Source organism: Podarcis erhardii (assembly GCF_964252035.2).
Source record: "Podarcis erhardii genome assembly, chromosome: 4".
Taxonomy (NCBI): Eukaryota; Metazoa; Chordata; class Lepidosauria; order Squamata; family Lacertidae; genus Podarcis; species Podarcis erhardii.
In genome coordinates, this window is record NC_138508.1 from 10,569,871 (window position 1) to 10,582,956 (window position 13,086).

At 48.2% G+C, this 13,086-nt stretch overlaps 1 protein-coding gene across 2 annotated transcripts in view; it reads left to right on the plus strand.

Annotated features, from left to right (window-relative positions):
• Nucleotides 1–13,086, plus strand: part of MYO7A (myosin VIIA) — a 152,073-nt gene that overhangs the window by 54,996 nt on the left and 83,991 nt on the right. For both annotated transcript variants that reach the window (XM_081860001.1, XM_081860002.1), the window contains exons 10-14: nt 69–188; nt 2,415–2,557; nt 4,013–4,223; nt 5,551–5,686; nt 6,776–6,882. In XM_081860001.1, coding sequence (XP_081716127.1) covers nt 69–188; nt 2,415–2,557; nt 4,013–4,223; nt 5,551–5,686; nt 6,776–6,882 — 717 coding nt within the window. The remainder of the gene's footprint in view (nt 1–68; nt 189–2,414; nt 2,558–4,012; nt 4,224–5,550; nt 5,687–6,775; nt 6,883–13,086) is intronic.

The following is a 13,086-nucleotide window of genomic DNA, read 5'->3' on the forward strand; positions in this document are numbered from 1 at the left end:
TGAGGCGATAGCTGCTCAGATCAAAGCTGCAGAGGGCAGTGAATGGCTTTTATTTCCCATGTGTGCAGGTCGACCCTCAGGACCTAATGAACTGTCTCACCAGCCGGACTATCATCACAAGGGGGGAGACCGTCTCCACCCCTCTCAGCATGGAGCAAGCGCTGGATGTCAGGGATGCTTTCGTAAAGGTAAAGTCACTCCCATCTCTCTCTTATTTATTTTCTAAAATTTGCACACCGCTTGATTCGGGGGGAGGAAGGGACCCGTCAAAGCGGTTTACAAAATACTCAGGTTTGTGAGTTTCCCTGGAGCAGGTTGAAATTATGCAGGGACATTAAAGAATTCAAGGATAACAAACCTAGATGAATTCTATCATCAGCTTCTGTCTATGTGGAATCTAAGGGATGCAGGTGGCGCTGTGGTCTAAACCACTGAGCCTCTTGGGCTTGCCGATTAGAAGGTCGGCAGTTCGAATCCCTGCGACGGGGTGAGCTCCTGTTGCTCTGTCCCAGCTCCTGCCAACCTAGCAGTTCAAAAGTACAACAGTGCAAGTAGATAAATAGATACCACTGCTGTGGGAAGGTAAACAGCATTTCTGTGCGCTCTGGTTTCCGTCACAGTGTCCTGTTGCACCAGAAGTGGTATAGTCATGCTGGCCACATGACCTGGAAAGCTGTCTGTGGACAAACGCCAGCTCCCTTGGCCTGAAAAGCGAGATGAGCGCTGCAACCCCATAGTCGCCTTTGACTGGACTTAACCATCCAGTTACATGGCATCTAATGGATGTGAGGCCATAAAATTGTCAACAAAATTCATTGCATAAAAATGGGAGCTGATGAGAAGAGTCAATACAAAATTCACAAAAACTGAATGCCAGGTGTAAAAATTCTGCTATGAAGTAACAGAAGTAGATAGAGCCATAAAATGGAATTATTTGCTCCATTTGTTTATTTTGACAATTTGTGCACTGCTTCATCCTGGTTGCCTCTAATGTATCTCAAAATAATATTTCCTCAGCATTTGAAGTACCATCAGTGCCAGATTTACGTATAAGCTAAACAAGCTATAGCTTAGGGCCCCACTCTCTTGGGGCCCCCCAAAAAAATTTAAGAAAAAAACAAACTGGATGTACATTTCCAAAATATAAGATAAAAAACAAATAAAATAAAACTTACGTACAATTAGAGTTAATAATTGTTTCACCATTAATATACTTCTTAATTGTATTTCAGTTCAACAATTACTTTGATAAAATACATATTTTGTTATGTACAAATTGCTTTAGATACCTATGAGGTTCATAAATTACCATCTAGCATATATTCAACACAAAAAACAGCGACAATTTGTTGTTGAAAAAGGACAGCTGGACATATAAAGGGCCCCATTACTTTCAGTAGCTTAGGTCCTCATCAAACTTAAATCCGGCCCTGTTGTTGTTTAGTCATTTAGTCGTGTCCAACTCTTCGTGACCCCATGGACCAGAGCACGCCAGGCACTCCTGTCTTCCACTGCCTCCCGCCGTTTGGTCAGACTCATGCTGGTATCTTCGAGAACACTGTCCAACCATCTCATCCTCTGTCGTCCCCTTCTGCTTGTGCCCTCCATCGTTCCCAACATCAGGGTCTTTTTCAGGGAGTCTTCTCTTCTCATGAGGTGGCCAAAGTATTGGAGCCTCAGCTTCAGGATCTGTCCTTCCAGTGATCACTCAGGGCTGATTTCCTTCAGAATGGATAGATTTGATCTTCTTGCAGTCAAGAGTCTCCTCCAGCACCAGAATTCAAAAGCACCAATTATTCAGCGATCAGCCTTCTTTATAGTCCAGCTTTCACTTCCATACATCACTTTGTTGGCAAGTTGATGTCTCAACTTTTTAAGATGCTGTCTAGGTTTGTCATTGACAAACCTAATGGCAAACCTAAATGTTTGTCAATGACAAACCTAAATCCGGCCCTGAGTACCATGCAATAATCTGAATGGAAATAAAACCTCTACACAGCACACAAAATATTCTTCCAGTTCTTCAGTCATTCTTTAGATAGCTGAAATCCCAGTATAAAATGCTCTTAATGTTCTACAATCAGATATTCTGGATAACTGAAATGCCAAACATGTTCTGGCTTAATTAGCTGTCAGCGGCCTGTTTTGTTATGTGGCATCAGCCAAGTTGTATGCATGAGCTCAGCCAAACTAGAGCCAAACATCACCCTTGCTTGAGTCGAGGCCAAAGGCCTTTGGCACAGGTTTGCAAATTGAAAAATAAAAAAATGCACATTGTAAATTTCTAGAATCCAGTTGTTACGAGTAGTTCCTGTCCCTTGGCAAGCACGAGGCATGTTGAAGAGCCAAAGCTTTTGAGGCAAGCTATAAAATGAACGGCATTTGCTTCCCTTCCCTTTCTCCAACCTTTCCAGGGAATCTACGGAAGGCTTTTTGTGTGGATTGTGGAGAAGATCAACGCTGCCATTTACAGACCTCCTTCCCACGAACACAAAAGTGTGAGGAGATCCATTGGACTTCTGGATATCTTTGGGTTCGAGAACTTCACGGTGAACAGGTACAGGAGCGAGAAATGTTCAGCAAAAATTTGCTGAGGTGCCTGGTAGCTGGTAAAAGGGTGCAGTCATCCATCCACCAGTGCCCATATCTGGGCAGGATGTAGAAGGGAAAGTGAGGCTCGATCACAGTGAGAACCTCTTTGTAACTCTCTGTCAGAGACCAGGCTGAGGAGTACTGCTCTGATGAGGAATTGGGAGGGCCTCCCCTCCCCCTGCTCCTGACCAGGATCCTGAAGCTGCCCAGGAGCAGTGGAGCAGTATAGATTGGGAACAGCGGTTTGCAGAGGGGCATAGTTCTGAAGACAAAAGTTGGGAAGCATTGGGGGGGGTGAACAGCAAAGTGGAGAAGAACTGGAAGAGAGAGAGAGCTAACAGACTTTCTCACTGGAAAGTGTCCAGCCTATCAATCCAAAGACACGCCGAGCAGATAAGTTGGCTACACAAAAAGCACAGTGGTTGAGAGATCAGGTTGCAAGGCGCGGTGGAAACCTTAATTGGAAGCACCTTCATTTCAAGAATGGCTGCTTAGTTCTTTTGCTGTGATCATTAAAGACTATTGATATGGTAAGCGACTCTTTTCGCTTTGTCTTGCTTATCTGCGGCCAGAGGGGAGGAGGAAGTTGAATCCCCGAAGCCTGGCACTCTCCTTTGTTTGGATTTGAAGAGATGGGGGAGGGGTGTCCAATCCTGGCACCTAATTAAAGTGATCATGTTTAAAGAGGGAAGTTCAATGTAGGATTGAATCTGTAGGATTGAATCTGTCTAATGGTAGGGCTGGCCCTATACCAGAGTGCATAAGGAGTGTCAACACTGAAAAGGCCCTACTTCTGGTAGACCTGGTGAGGGCACCCAGAAGAGGACTTCACATGTTTGCATTAAGTACATGGGTATATCTGCGAGAAGGGGGTCCTTCAATTCATCATGTTGGGCATTAATTCTTAGCCCAACATGGGCTAATTAATTCTTAGCCATATATATATAGATGCGGGTGGCGCTGTGGGTTAAATCACAGAGCCTAGGACTTGCCGATCAGAAGGTCGGCGGTTCGAATCCCCACGACGGGGTGAGCTCCCGTTGCTCGGTCCCTGTTCCTGCCAACCTAGCAGCTCGAAAGCACATCAAAGTGCAAGTAGATAAATAGGTACCGCTCCGGCGGGAAGGTAAACGGCATTTCCGTGCGCTGCTCTGGTTCGCCAGATGCGGCTTAGTCCTGCTGGCCACATGACCTGGAAGCTGTACACCAGCTCCCTCGGCCAATAAAGTGAGAGGAGCACCGCAACCCCAGAGTCAGTCACTGGACCTGATGGTCAGGGGTCCCTTTACATACATATGTGTGTGTGTGTGTGTGTGTGTGTGTATTCTTGCATCTGTCCCCAAATTATTCCTGGCCTTTTTTTTTAAAATTTCTGTTTCTATATTTCCCTCGCTGATGATGCTTGCTATCCCTCCCCCAGTTTTGAGCAGCTCTGCATCAACTTTGCAAACGAGAACCTCCAGCAATTCTTCGTCCGCCACGTCTTCAAGCTGGAGCAGGAGGAATACAACCTGGAGAACATTAACTGGCAGCACATCGAGTTCACTGACAACCAGGATGCCCTCGACATGATCGCCATCAAACCAATGAACATCATCTCGCTCATTGACGAGGAGAGCAAATTCCCCAAGGTCAGGATTAATAACTTGTGTCCTGGATCGAGGGAAGACCTCCTTCTTTCCAACAGACCCTCTCGCCAGTGCTGAAATCAGCAGTTGCTGCACTCAGGTCCATGAGAAGGCTACAAGAATGATCTGATTACAGTAACTCCCTCTACTGATTTCAGCACTTGAGGGGGTCTGTAAGGAAGGAGATCTTTCAGATATTTGAGGCCAGAATCATCTGGGACCTTAACACCAAAGCGAGCACCTTGAATAGGTACCGCTCCGGCGGGAAGGTAAACGGCATTTCCGTGCGCTGCTCTTGAATTGGGCATGGAAACGAAATGGCAACCAGTGCAGCTGTTTTATGAGATCAAATCGGAACCCTTCCCACAGTTGCCAATGTCTCCTCCTCTCCAGGGAAGTGGGTGGCACTGTGGCCTTTTGGGCTTGCCGATCGGTTCAAATCCGTGTGGTGAGGTGAGCACCTGTTGCTTTGCCCCAGCACCTGCCAACCTATCAGTTGCACGCCAGTGTAAGTAGATAAATAGGTACCGCTGTGGCGGGAAAGTAAACGGCATTTCTGTCTGCTCTGGTTTCCATCACGGTGTCCCGTTGTGCCAGAGGTGGTTTAGTCCTGCTGGCCACATGACCTGGAAAGCTGTCTGCAGACAAACGCCAGCTCCCTCGGCCTGAAAGCAAGATCAGCGCTGCAACCCCATAGTCGCCTTTGACTGGACTTAACCGTTCAGCGGTCCTTTACCTTTACCTTCTCTCCAGGGTCCCCCCCCCACAAGCAATTAGAGACTGTGGCTGTTTTCCTGCCTTTGCTCCTTCCACTTCATGCCTCTCCTGGTCCTGGGAGACCAGAGGGAAGGGTAGCTTGTTGTAGCAAGAGGGAGAGACACCTGTGACTCTTCACCAACCAGACCCATCTCTGCTTCTTGACCCCCCTCCACTTCTACCTCTGCTTCTGTACTGCTCTCTGCCACGGGCTCTACCTGCTCACTAAGCCCTGTTGTCCATTCAACTTCCAACACCACCTCCTCCCAGTCGTCTCCCTCTAACCACTCATCATTGTCCCGCCACCAACTCCCCATAGCTCTGAGCCTTCTTCCCTTGGGGGTTCCCCAGCTGATTCTTCCCACCCTTCCTCTGCATCCAACCAGAGCCACGAGCTTGCAAAGAAATTTGCATATGCAGACACTGATCATGGCACCCTTGAAAGAAAGTCATCCAGGTAGTATACGATGCAAGGAGGGTTCGGTGGAGAAAAAGGTTGGCAGATCAAGCTGGTCATTTTTGGACCACTGCAGCAAACCTTTTAAAGTTGGGTATTGTGTTCTAATTGATACAGGGAACAGACACCACCATGCTGCACAAACTTAACTCCCAGCATAAGCTCAACACCAACTACATCCCTCCCAAAAACAACTACGACACCCAGTTTGGCATCAACCACTTCGCTGGAGTCGTGTACTATGAGACGAAAGGTAGGTCAAGGTCATAGAATCATAGAGTCTTAGAGTTGGAAGGGACCCAAGGGTCATCTAGTCCAGCCCTGCTGCAATTCAGGAATCTCAGCTAAAGCATCCATGACAGGTGGCTATCCAACCTATGCTTAAAAACCGCCAAGGAAGGAGAGTCCACACCCTCCTGAGGGAGTCTGTTCCACTGCTGAACAGCTCTTACTGCCAGAAAGTTTTTCTGCATGTCTAGTCAGAATCTCCTTTCCTGCAACTTGAAGCCATGGGTTCGAGTCCTACCTTCCAGAGCAGGAGTCTGCAGGTGTGAGGCTGGTGATTATTATTATTATTATTATTATTATTATTATTATTATTATTACAGTGGTACCTCAGGTTATAGATGCTTCAGGTTACAGATGCTTCAGGTTACAGATGCTTCAGGTTACAGACTCCACTAACCCAGAAATAGTACCTCGGGTTAAGAACTTTGCTTCAGCATGAGAACAGAAATCGTACAGCAGCAGCAGGAGGCCCCATTAGCTAAAGTGGTACCTCAGGTTAAGAACAGTTTCAGGTTAAGAACAGACCTCCAGAACGAATTAAGTTCTTAACCTGAGGTAACACTGTGCCTGAATGACCTGTTTGTGATACTGAGTCCCCATCAGGAAGCAGTCGAAAACTTGCCCTGTGCCCATCATGAGATGAAAATGGGCTTCAGACTTCCTGCAGCTTCCTGCAGCCAATCCGAAGCCATGCCAGAGTTGCGGAAGTCAGTAACTGCGCAGTGATGCCTCCGCACTGCGTCGGTTTAGCGCAGGGAGTGACCGAGTGGGTGGCAGGGTCCACAGGGTCCGCGGGCTGTAGTTTGCTGACCCCTGTTTTATAGCATGATTATGCTAATCATGGTGCTTAACTAGGCAGCCACAACCATTGCCAGGACATAGGAGCTGGTTTGGCACTCTTGCTCCTCATACTTTCTACCCTGCACAGAGACATGATCCCAAGAACTGGAAGGGACTCAGAACATCATGCGGACTGACTGACCCACCCCCCTCCAAAAAACCTCACAGCAGTGTAAATAATTCTGGGCTCATGCTGTTGTCTTCTCCACTACAGGATTTCTGGAGAAAAACAGGGACACACTTCATGGAGACATCATCCAGCTGGTCCACTCCTCGAGGAACAAGTTCATCAAGCAGATCTTCCAGGCTGATGTAGCCATGGTAATAAATCTCTTTTGCGGAGGGGTAGGGTGGGTTGTCGGGTGCGAAATATGAACATGGGCAGAATACCTGTGAATGCCAAGTTGCTGGGAACTACAATTGGGCAGGAGTGCTGCTTCATTTGGGGGTCTTGCTTTTGAACTTTTCATTGGGTCATCTGGCTGAGAACAGAATGCTGGGCTGGGTGGTCCTTTGGGCTACTTGTATATTTGTACATTTGTAGCCTTATTAGACTTTACCGACTGGTGGGGCCTGCGTTGCTCCCGGGAGGGAGAAAGGAAGTCAAATGACACTGAGGTTGCTTCAGAGAAAGAGTTTATTCTGCTCTCCAGATAGCAGAAGGCACTTGCGTGGTCAGTCCACAGCAAGTCCAAAGAAATGAGCAATTTCATGCAGTATATATATCCTCCAGGCACCCTCTCCCCCCTTCCCCAGGAATTCAAGCACGTCAGCTTATACATGCAAATTGACATCCATGACCATAAACAGATATTCCTGTTCCGACACTCTTGATCATAAAAGGGTTTTCCTCTTCCTGTACTCTTGACCATAAAAGGTTGTTCCTGTTCCTATACTGTTATCTTGGGGCATGGAATGAGCACATCCGCCGTCTCCCAAACCATTGTGCAGCCATGCTAAAAGATTCCTAGGCAAAGGGCACACTTGCAATTAGAGACCAGCAGAACTGTTGCTTTAGGATGGTTTCACTTGATCCTTTTCCTAAGCTGGGATGGCCTCTGTAAAAGGAGGAGATGCAGTCTGGTTAGGCAACCTGGGTGCCTATTCATTCCCTCTGGATCGAGGGAACGCGGGTGGCGCTGTGGTCTAAACTACTGAGCTTCTTGGGCTTGCTGATCAGAAGGTCAGTGGTTCAAATCTGTACGATGGGGTGAGCTCCCGTTGCTCTGTCCCAGCTCCTGCCAACCGAGCAGTTCAAAAGCACACCAGTGCGAGTAGATAAACAGGTACCACTGCAGCGGGAAGGTTGACAGCATTTCCATGTGCTCTGGTTTCCATCACAGTGCCCCATTGCTCCAGAGGTGGTTTAGTCCTGCTGGCCACATGACCCGGAAAGCTGTCTGTGGACAAACACCAGCTCCCTCAGCCTGAAAGCGAGATGAGCGCCACAACCCCATAGTCGCCTTTGACTGGACTTAACCGTCCAGGGGTCCTTTACCTTTTACCTTTACCTTACCCGCTGGGTCCTATTGTTTCTCCCAGCTCTTGTGGACCTCCTGATCCAAAAGCATAAGCAAAGGGCACCAAGTCCGTCTCCCCCAGTATGAACCAGAAAAAGAGGCTTTCATTTGGAAGACATGGCTGGATAGAGTGCGGTGCTGATAACTGCAAGGTTGCAGGTTTGATCCCCATATGGGACAGCTGCATATTTTTGCATTGCAAGGGGTTGGACTAGACCAGTGGTGGCCAAACCTGGCCCTCCAGCTGTTTTGGACTACAACTCCCATGATCCCTAGCTAACAGGGCCGGTGGTTAGGGGTGATGGGAATTGTAGTCCCAAAACAGTCAGGGTCCTTCCAACTCTATGATTCTATACGATTCTCCCATGCTGCACCTAAGCCACCCACTCCAATTTGCTCATGTCTTGGCTAATGCCTGGGAGACCTTTGTCTAAACCTTTGTTGCTCTAATCAGGCTGAGGAACAAGGGGTTAAAGATCCCTTTACCTGTGTCAGGGAACTGACATGGAGTCAGAGGTGGAGGCAAGGCTCTCGAGCAATGCAGGAGAGGGGCCCAGCAGGGAGAGAGGAAGCCCATCGGCTGGGGAAGGAAATCAGCGCAACGCCAGTAGAGAAGGGGGGCAGATGGGAGATTCGGAGAGGGGTCTCCAAGACTCTTTGCCCGAAACTAGTGGGGAGAGCACGGGCACACCTCTGCCCACTCCTTCCCTGCGCAGAAGATTTCCGTGCAGGGAGAGTTGGAGGAGACTTGGCATCAAACAACTTCTTTGCTGGAAGAGGCTCAAGAAACGCCCACTGACGGATTCTGTGAGCGACTGAACGGCCACGGAGTGAAGGGCTGTCAGCCGAGACAAGGTTAACCAGGCAATCTAGCCAGCAGCGACGGTAACTTACGCACAAGCAACCCCTTATAACCATTACAACCTGTATACAGGAATGCCATCAGCTCTGCTCAATTGGAGACAGTAGCCAACTCCCCTATTTACTTGCATCTTGGCTGTTTTATTCCCTCCCCCTTTATTTATAAAAATATGTATATACTGCTGCATTGCAAAAATACACCATACTGCTTTGCAGCAATATGAAAGCATAAAACCAAACAATAAGATAAAATAATGAGATACCTTCTTGGTAGTGGCGCCCATCCTGTGGAATGCCGTCCCATCAAGGAGATAAATAACTCTACAACTTTTAGAAGACACCTGAAGGCAGCCTTGTATAGGGAAGTTTTAAATGTTTGATGTTTTATTGTGTTTATATATCTGTTGGAAGCTACCCAGAGTGGCTGGGGCAACCCAGTTAGATGGGCAGGGTACAATTATTATTAGTAGTAGTAGTAGTGTTAGTTGTAGTAAGCATAAGTTAAAAACAAACACCAATAGGCCGTTGGGGAGGATGTATTCTTAATTGCCTGCACGGGCCTGGCAGAATAGGAAAGTTTTCTCCTGGTGTTTAAAAGTTGGCACAGAAGGAGCCCGCCGAAAATCTAGTGGCAGGGTGTTCCGCAGGACTGGGCCGATGACACTGAAGTCTTGGTTTCTCATTGTTGTCAAACAACTTGGGAAACAGCCCAAGACACTCCTGCTAACACTTTGGAGGCCAAAGAAAGGCCTTTGTCAAAATCTTTGTTGCTGGAGACATAGGGGTTAACGAGCCCTTTGCGCACTGGGTGGGGCCAGTGTGGGTAGGCCTTCCATCCTCACTCAATTGCAGAGAGCTTCCAGCATCCCTGTTTGCTTGCATCTTGGCCGGTGCCTGGGAGGCCTTTGCCATAACATTTGTTGCTGGAGAGGAAGGGGTTAAGAGCCCTTTGCCTCTCTACTGGCATAGCTGTCAACTTACAGATTTGAAAATAAGGGACCAGCAGCCTCGAAAATAAGGGATCAGCAGCCAAAATAAGGGATTTTAGTCAGCCAGCTGAAATGCGAAGTTAAAAGGGACCAGATAATTTGGGAGAGCAGCGCTGGTTTTTAGCCCTTTGTTTCCAGAGGTTGCTGCTCAAGACACCAGCTGATGAAACACGGCAATTAAATAACTACAAGCGGCAACCACTTTTCGCGCAAAACAAAGTCCAAGCTACGAAGATGCTGCTGCAGTTCTGTATCTTTTCTCTCGTGCTCCATCTGCAGCTCTCAGTTCCATCAGGCGGGGCGGGAGGAGGGGGGGGATAGTGCCCGAAGTAAGCCCACAGATCAGACCATCTATGCTAGTCTAACACTACAAATCTATGGCAGAAGCGCTTGCGGTCCTTCCTCCACTTTCCCCCTCTGTGATTAGCTCTTGGAACACCTGCCTGCACCTCCGCCTCCTCTCTCGGAACTGCTTTCTCCATGGTTGCCCTCGCTCTCCTCTCAAGGCTCCTCAGCAATTCATAGGGTGCGCCAGGCTGCCCATCTCATCCGGGTCCTTCGGCGGCGCAGCCGCAGTACTGCCTAGCGGGAGCGGCAGTGGGCAGAGGGGAGACCCCAGGCAGAGACGCTCGGTTCGGCGGCCGCGAGGAGGATGGCGGCGGAAGGGCCCGAGGCTCCCACCAGTCCTGGCGGGGAGGGACTCCCAGGGGCCGAGGCTGGTGAGAGGAGGCCAGATGGGGGGACGGGCTGGGCAGCCAAGCAGCACAGTTGGAGCCTCCCTCCTCCCTGGCCGGCAGGGAGAGAGGGAGAGGAGCTGCTTCCTCTGAAACCCGGGAAATTTAAGGGACATCATCAATAAGGGACAGCAGCGGGACACGGCGCTGGGATAAGGGAGTTTCCCGCCAAATAAGGGACGGTTGACAGCTATGATGGGTGGCCCTGCTCAGTTGATGGCACTGTCCACATTTGTGTGTTTTTTAAATCAGCCGCTGAGCAGGAGCCTTAAGCGCCACTTAAGATGTGACTCGTAAAGCACCTCTTAAGCACAGTGAGGTCAGGAGGTGCAGCTTAAGCGCATGGCTGGTGGAAAATGGAAGAAGCTGCTCTGAATTGGAAAGGTGAGGCTCACCGCAGCCTTTTTGCAGAAGAGTAACGCATATAAGGAGATAGAGAGCTAGCTCAGTGTTAAGAGGTCAGGGGTTGGCTCTTTGCCGGCGCATCAAATCCCTCGGCTGAACAGCTTAAAGGCAAAGGTCGTGTTCGGGTGCCGCAGAGAGAACAGCTTCAGCAGGAATAAAAGAGACAGCATCTCTGAATTTTGAGCCGGTGGAGCGTTAAAAAGTCAGATTGAAAGGAAGCAATGAGAATTAGGGATGCGATGCATGCCCTCTTTTGTTTCCCAAAGTCAAAATCACCTATTTGTAGCAACTCTAGTAGTTATTTGCTTTACAGCATTTGTAGCATTTTATGTGCATTGTCGTTCTGTGATCCTTACAAGCACCTTGTCAGTATCACCCCCTTATTGAGGATGGAGGCCCAGCCTTCTCCAATATTCTCCTTTTTCAAGGGAGCAGGCTCATGGATTCGGGTCATTTCCAGTTGCCGAATCCAAAAACCGTTGATTTCCACTTTGTGTTTGATCTTTCACACATCATAACAGTGTGGAAGCCCCTTTAACCCGGCAAATCGCAGGAGTAAAGCAACAAAATTTGGGGCAGAATACCAGCAAGCAAAGCTCTCTTTTTTCAGCTGGTGTTCACTGGAACTCGGCACCTCTCAGTGGGTGCAATTGCCATTCTAAGAGAAAAAGGGGAAAGTTCATGGTGAGCTCTGGCACCTCTTTTTCCAGAGAAATAGCTCTGGCAAGGAACATTTGAAAACAGAAATGCTAGCACTATTATCAGGAAATCGAATGCAATATTCCCTCCTTGGTCCCTGGCAGGGACAGGGCCTTCTTGGTAGCAGCACCCAGGAATTGGAAGCCTCCCCACTTTCCAGACCTGTCTGTCCACCCACTTTAGGGGCATTCCAGTGTCTGGTGAAAGCCATCCACTTCCATCAAGCCAATGGCTTTTATGTTCTCCTTATCTGCTGTTTAACCGGTGTTTTCTTTCCTTGCCGGCCTGTCTCTCTCTCTCTCTCTCTCTCTCTCTCTGTGTGTGTGTGTGTGTGTGTGTGTGTGTGAGAGAGAGAGAGAGAGAGAGAGAGAGAGAGAGAGAGAGAGAGTGTATTTGTGTTTTGCTCAGATTTTGTTATTTCAATATGCATGCTTTGCAGTCTGTGTTCATTTGGGCACTTTCTCTTTTATTTGATGATATGCTCCGCTTTTGACTCCTTTGGGCAGAAAAGCAGCAATAAATGTCAGGAAAGGTGGGGAAAACCCCTAAGATTTGTGGTTCCCTAACAACCTCAGTTAAAAGACGGGAACTTTGGTAAGAGGAGAAGGATCTCTTGTGGTATTCCCAGAGCAAAGGAAGGACTGGACTCTGGTAAAATACACACAGAAGCTTGACCAGCAAGACTCTAGGCGGGGTGCGAATAATAATAATTCCTGTCCACCCTCCGGCCCAGGTCGTTTTATTCACAAAAGAACTTTTTACTCAGTGTACATAAGAACCAATCAGATTTCCTCTGAGCATTTCAAAAAAAGTTAAAACTACAAAGAGCTAATTTCCTACTTGAGCATCCATATGCAGTTCAGAGTAAATAAAAGAGGATTTTTTTTAGGAAACTCTGAAAGATCATAAACAGCAATAAACAGGTGAGGACGGAAGGATGGCAAGGAAAGAGTATTTACCATCTCCTTGTGAACTCTCTTCCTGGCTCTTAAAATCTATGTAGAGATTAACAAAACCAAGGAAAGGTACATCAAAGCTAACTAGAACACAGTAATACATCAAACATTAAAAGCTTCCCTAAACAGGGCTGCCTTCAGATGTCTTCTAAAAGTCTGGTAGTTGTTCTCTTTGAAATCTGGTGGGAGGGTGTTCCACAGGGCAGGCACCACCACCAAGAAGGCCCTCTGCCTGGTTCTCCGTAACTTGGCTTCTCGCAGTGAGGGAACCTCCAGAAGGCCCTCGGCGCTGGACCTCAGTGTCCGGGTTGAACGATGGGAGCAGAGACGCTCCTTCAGGTATACTGGACCGAGGCCGTTT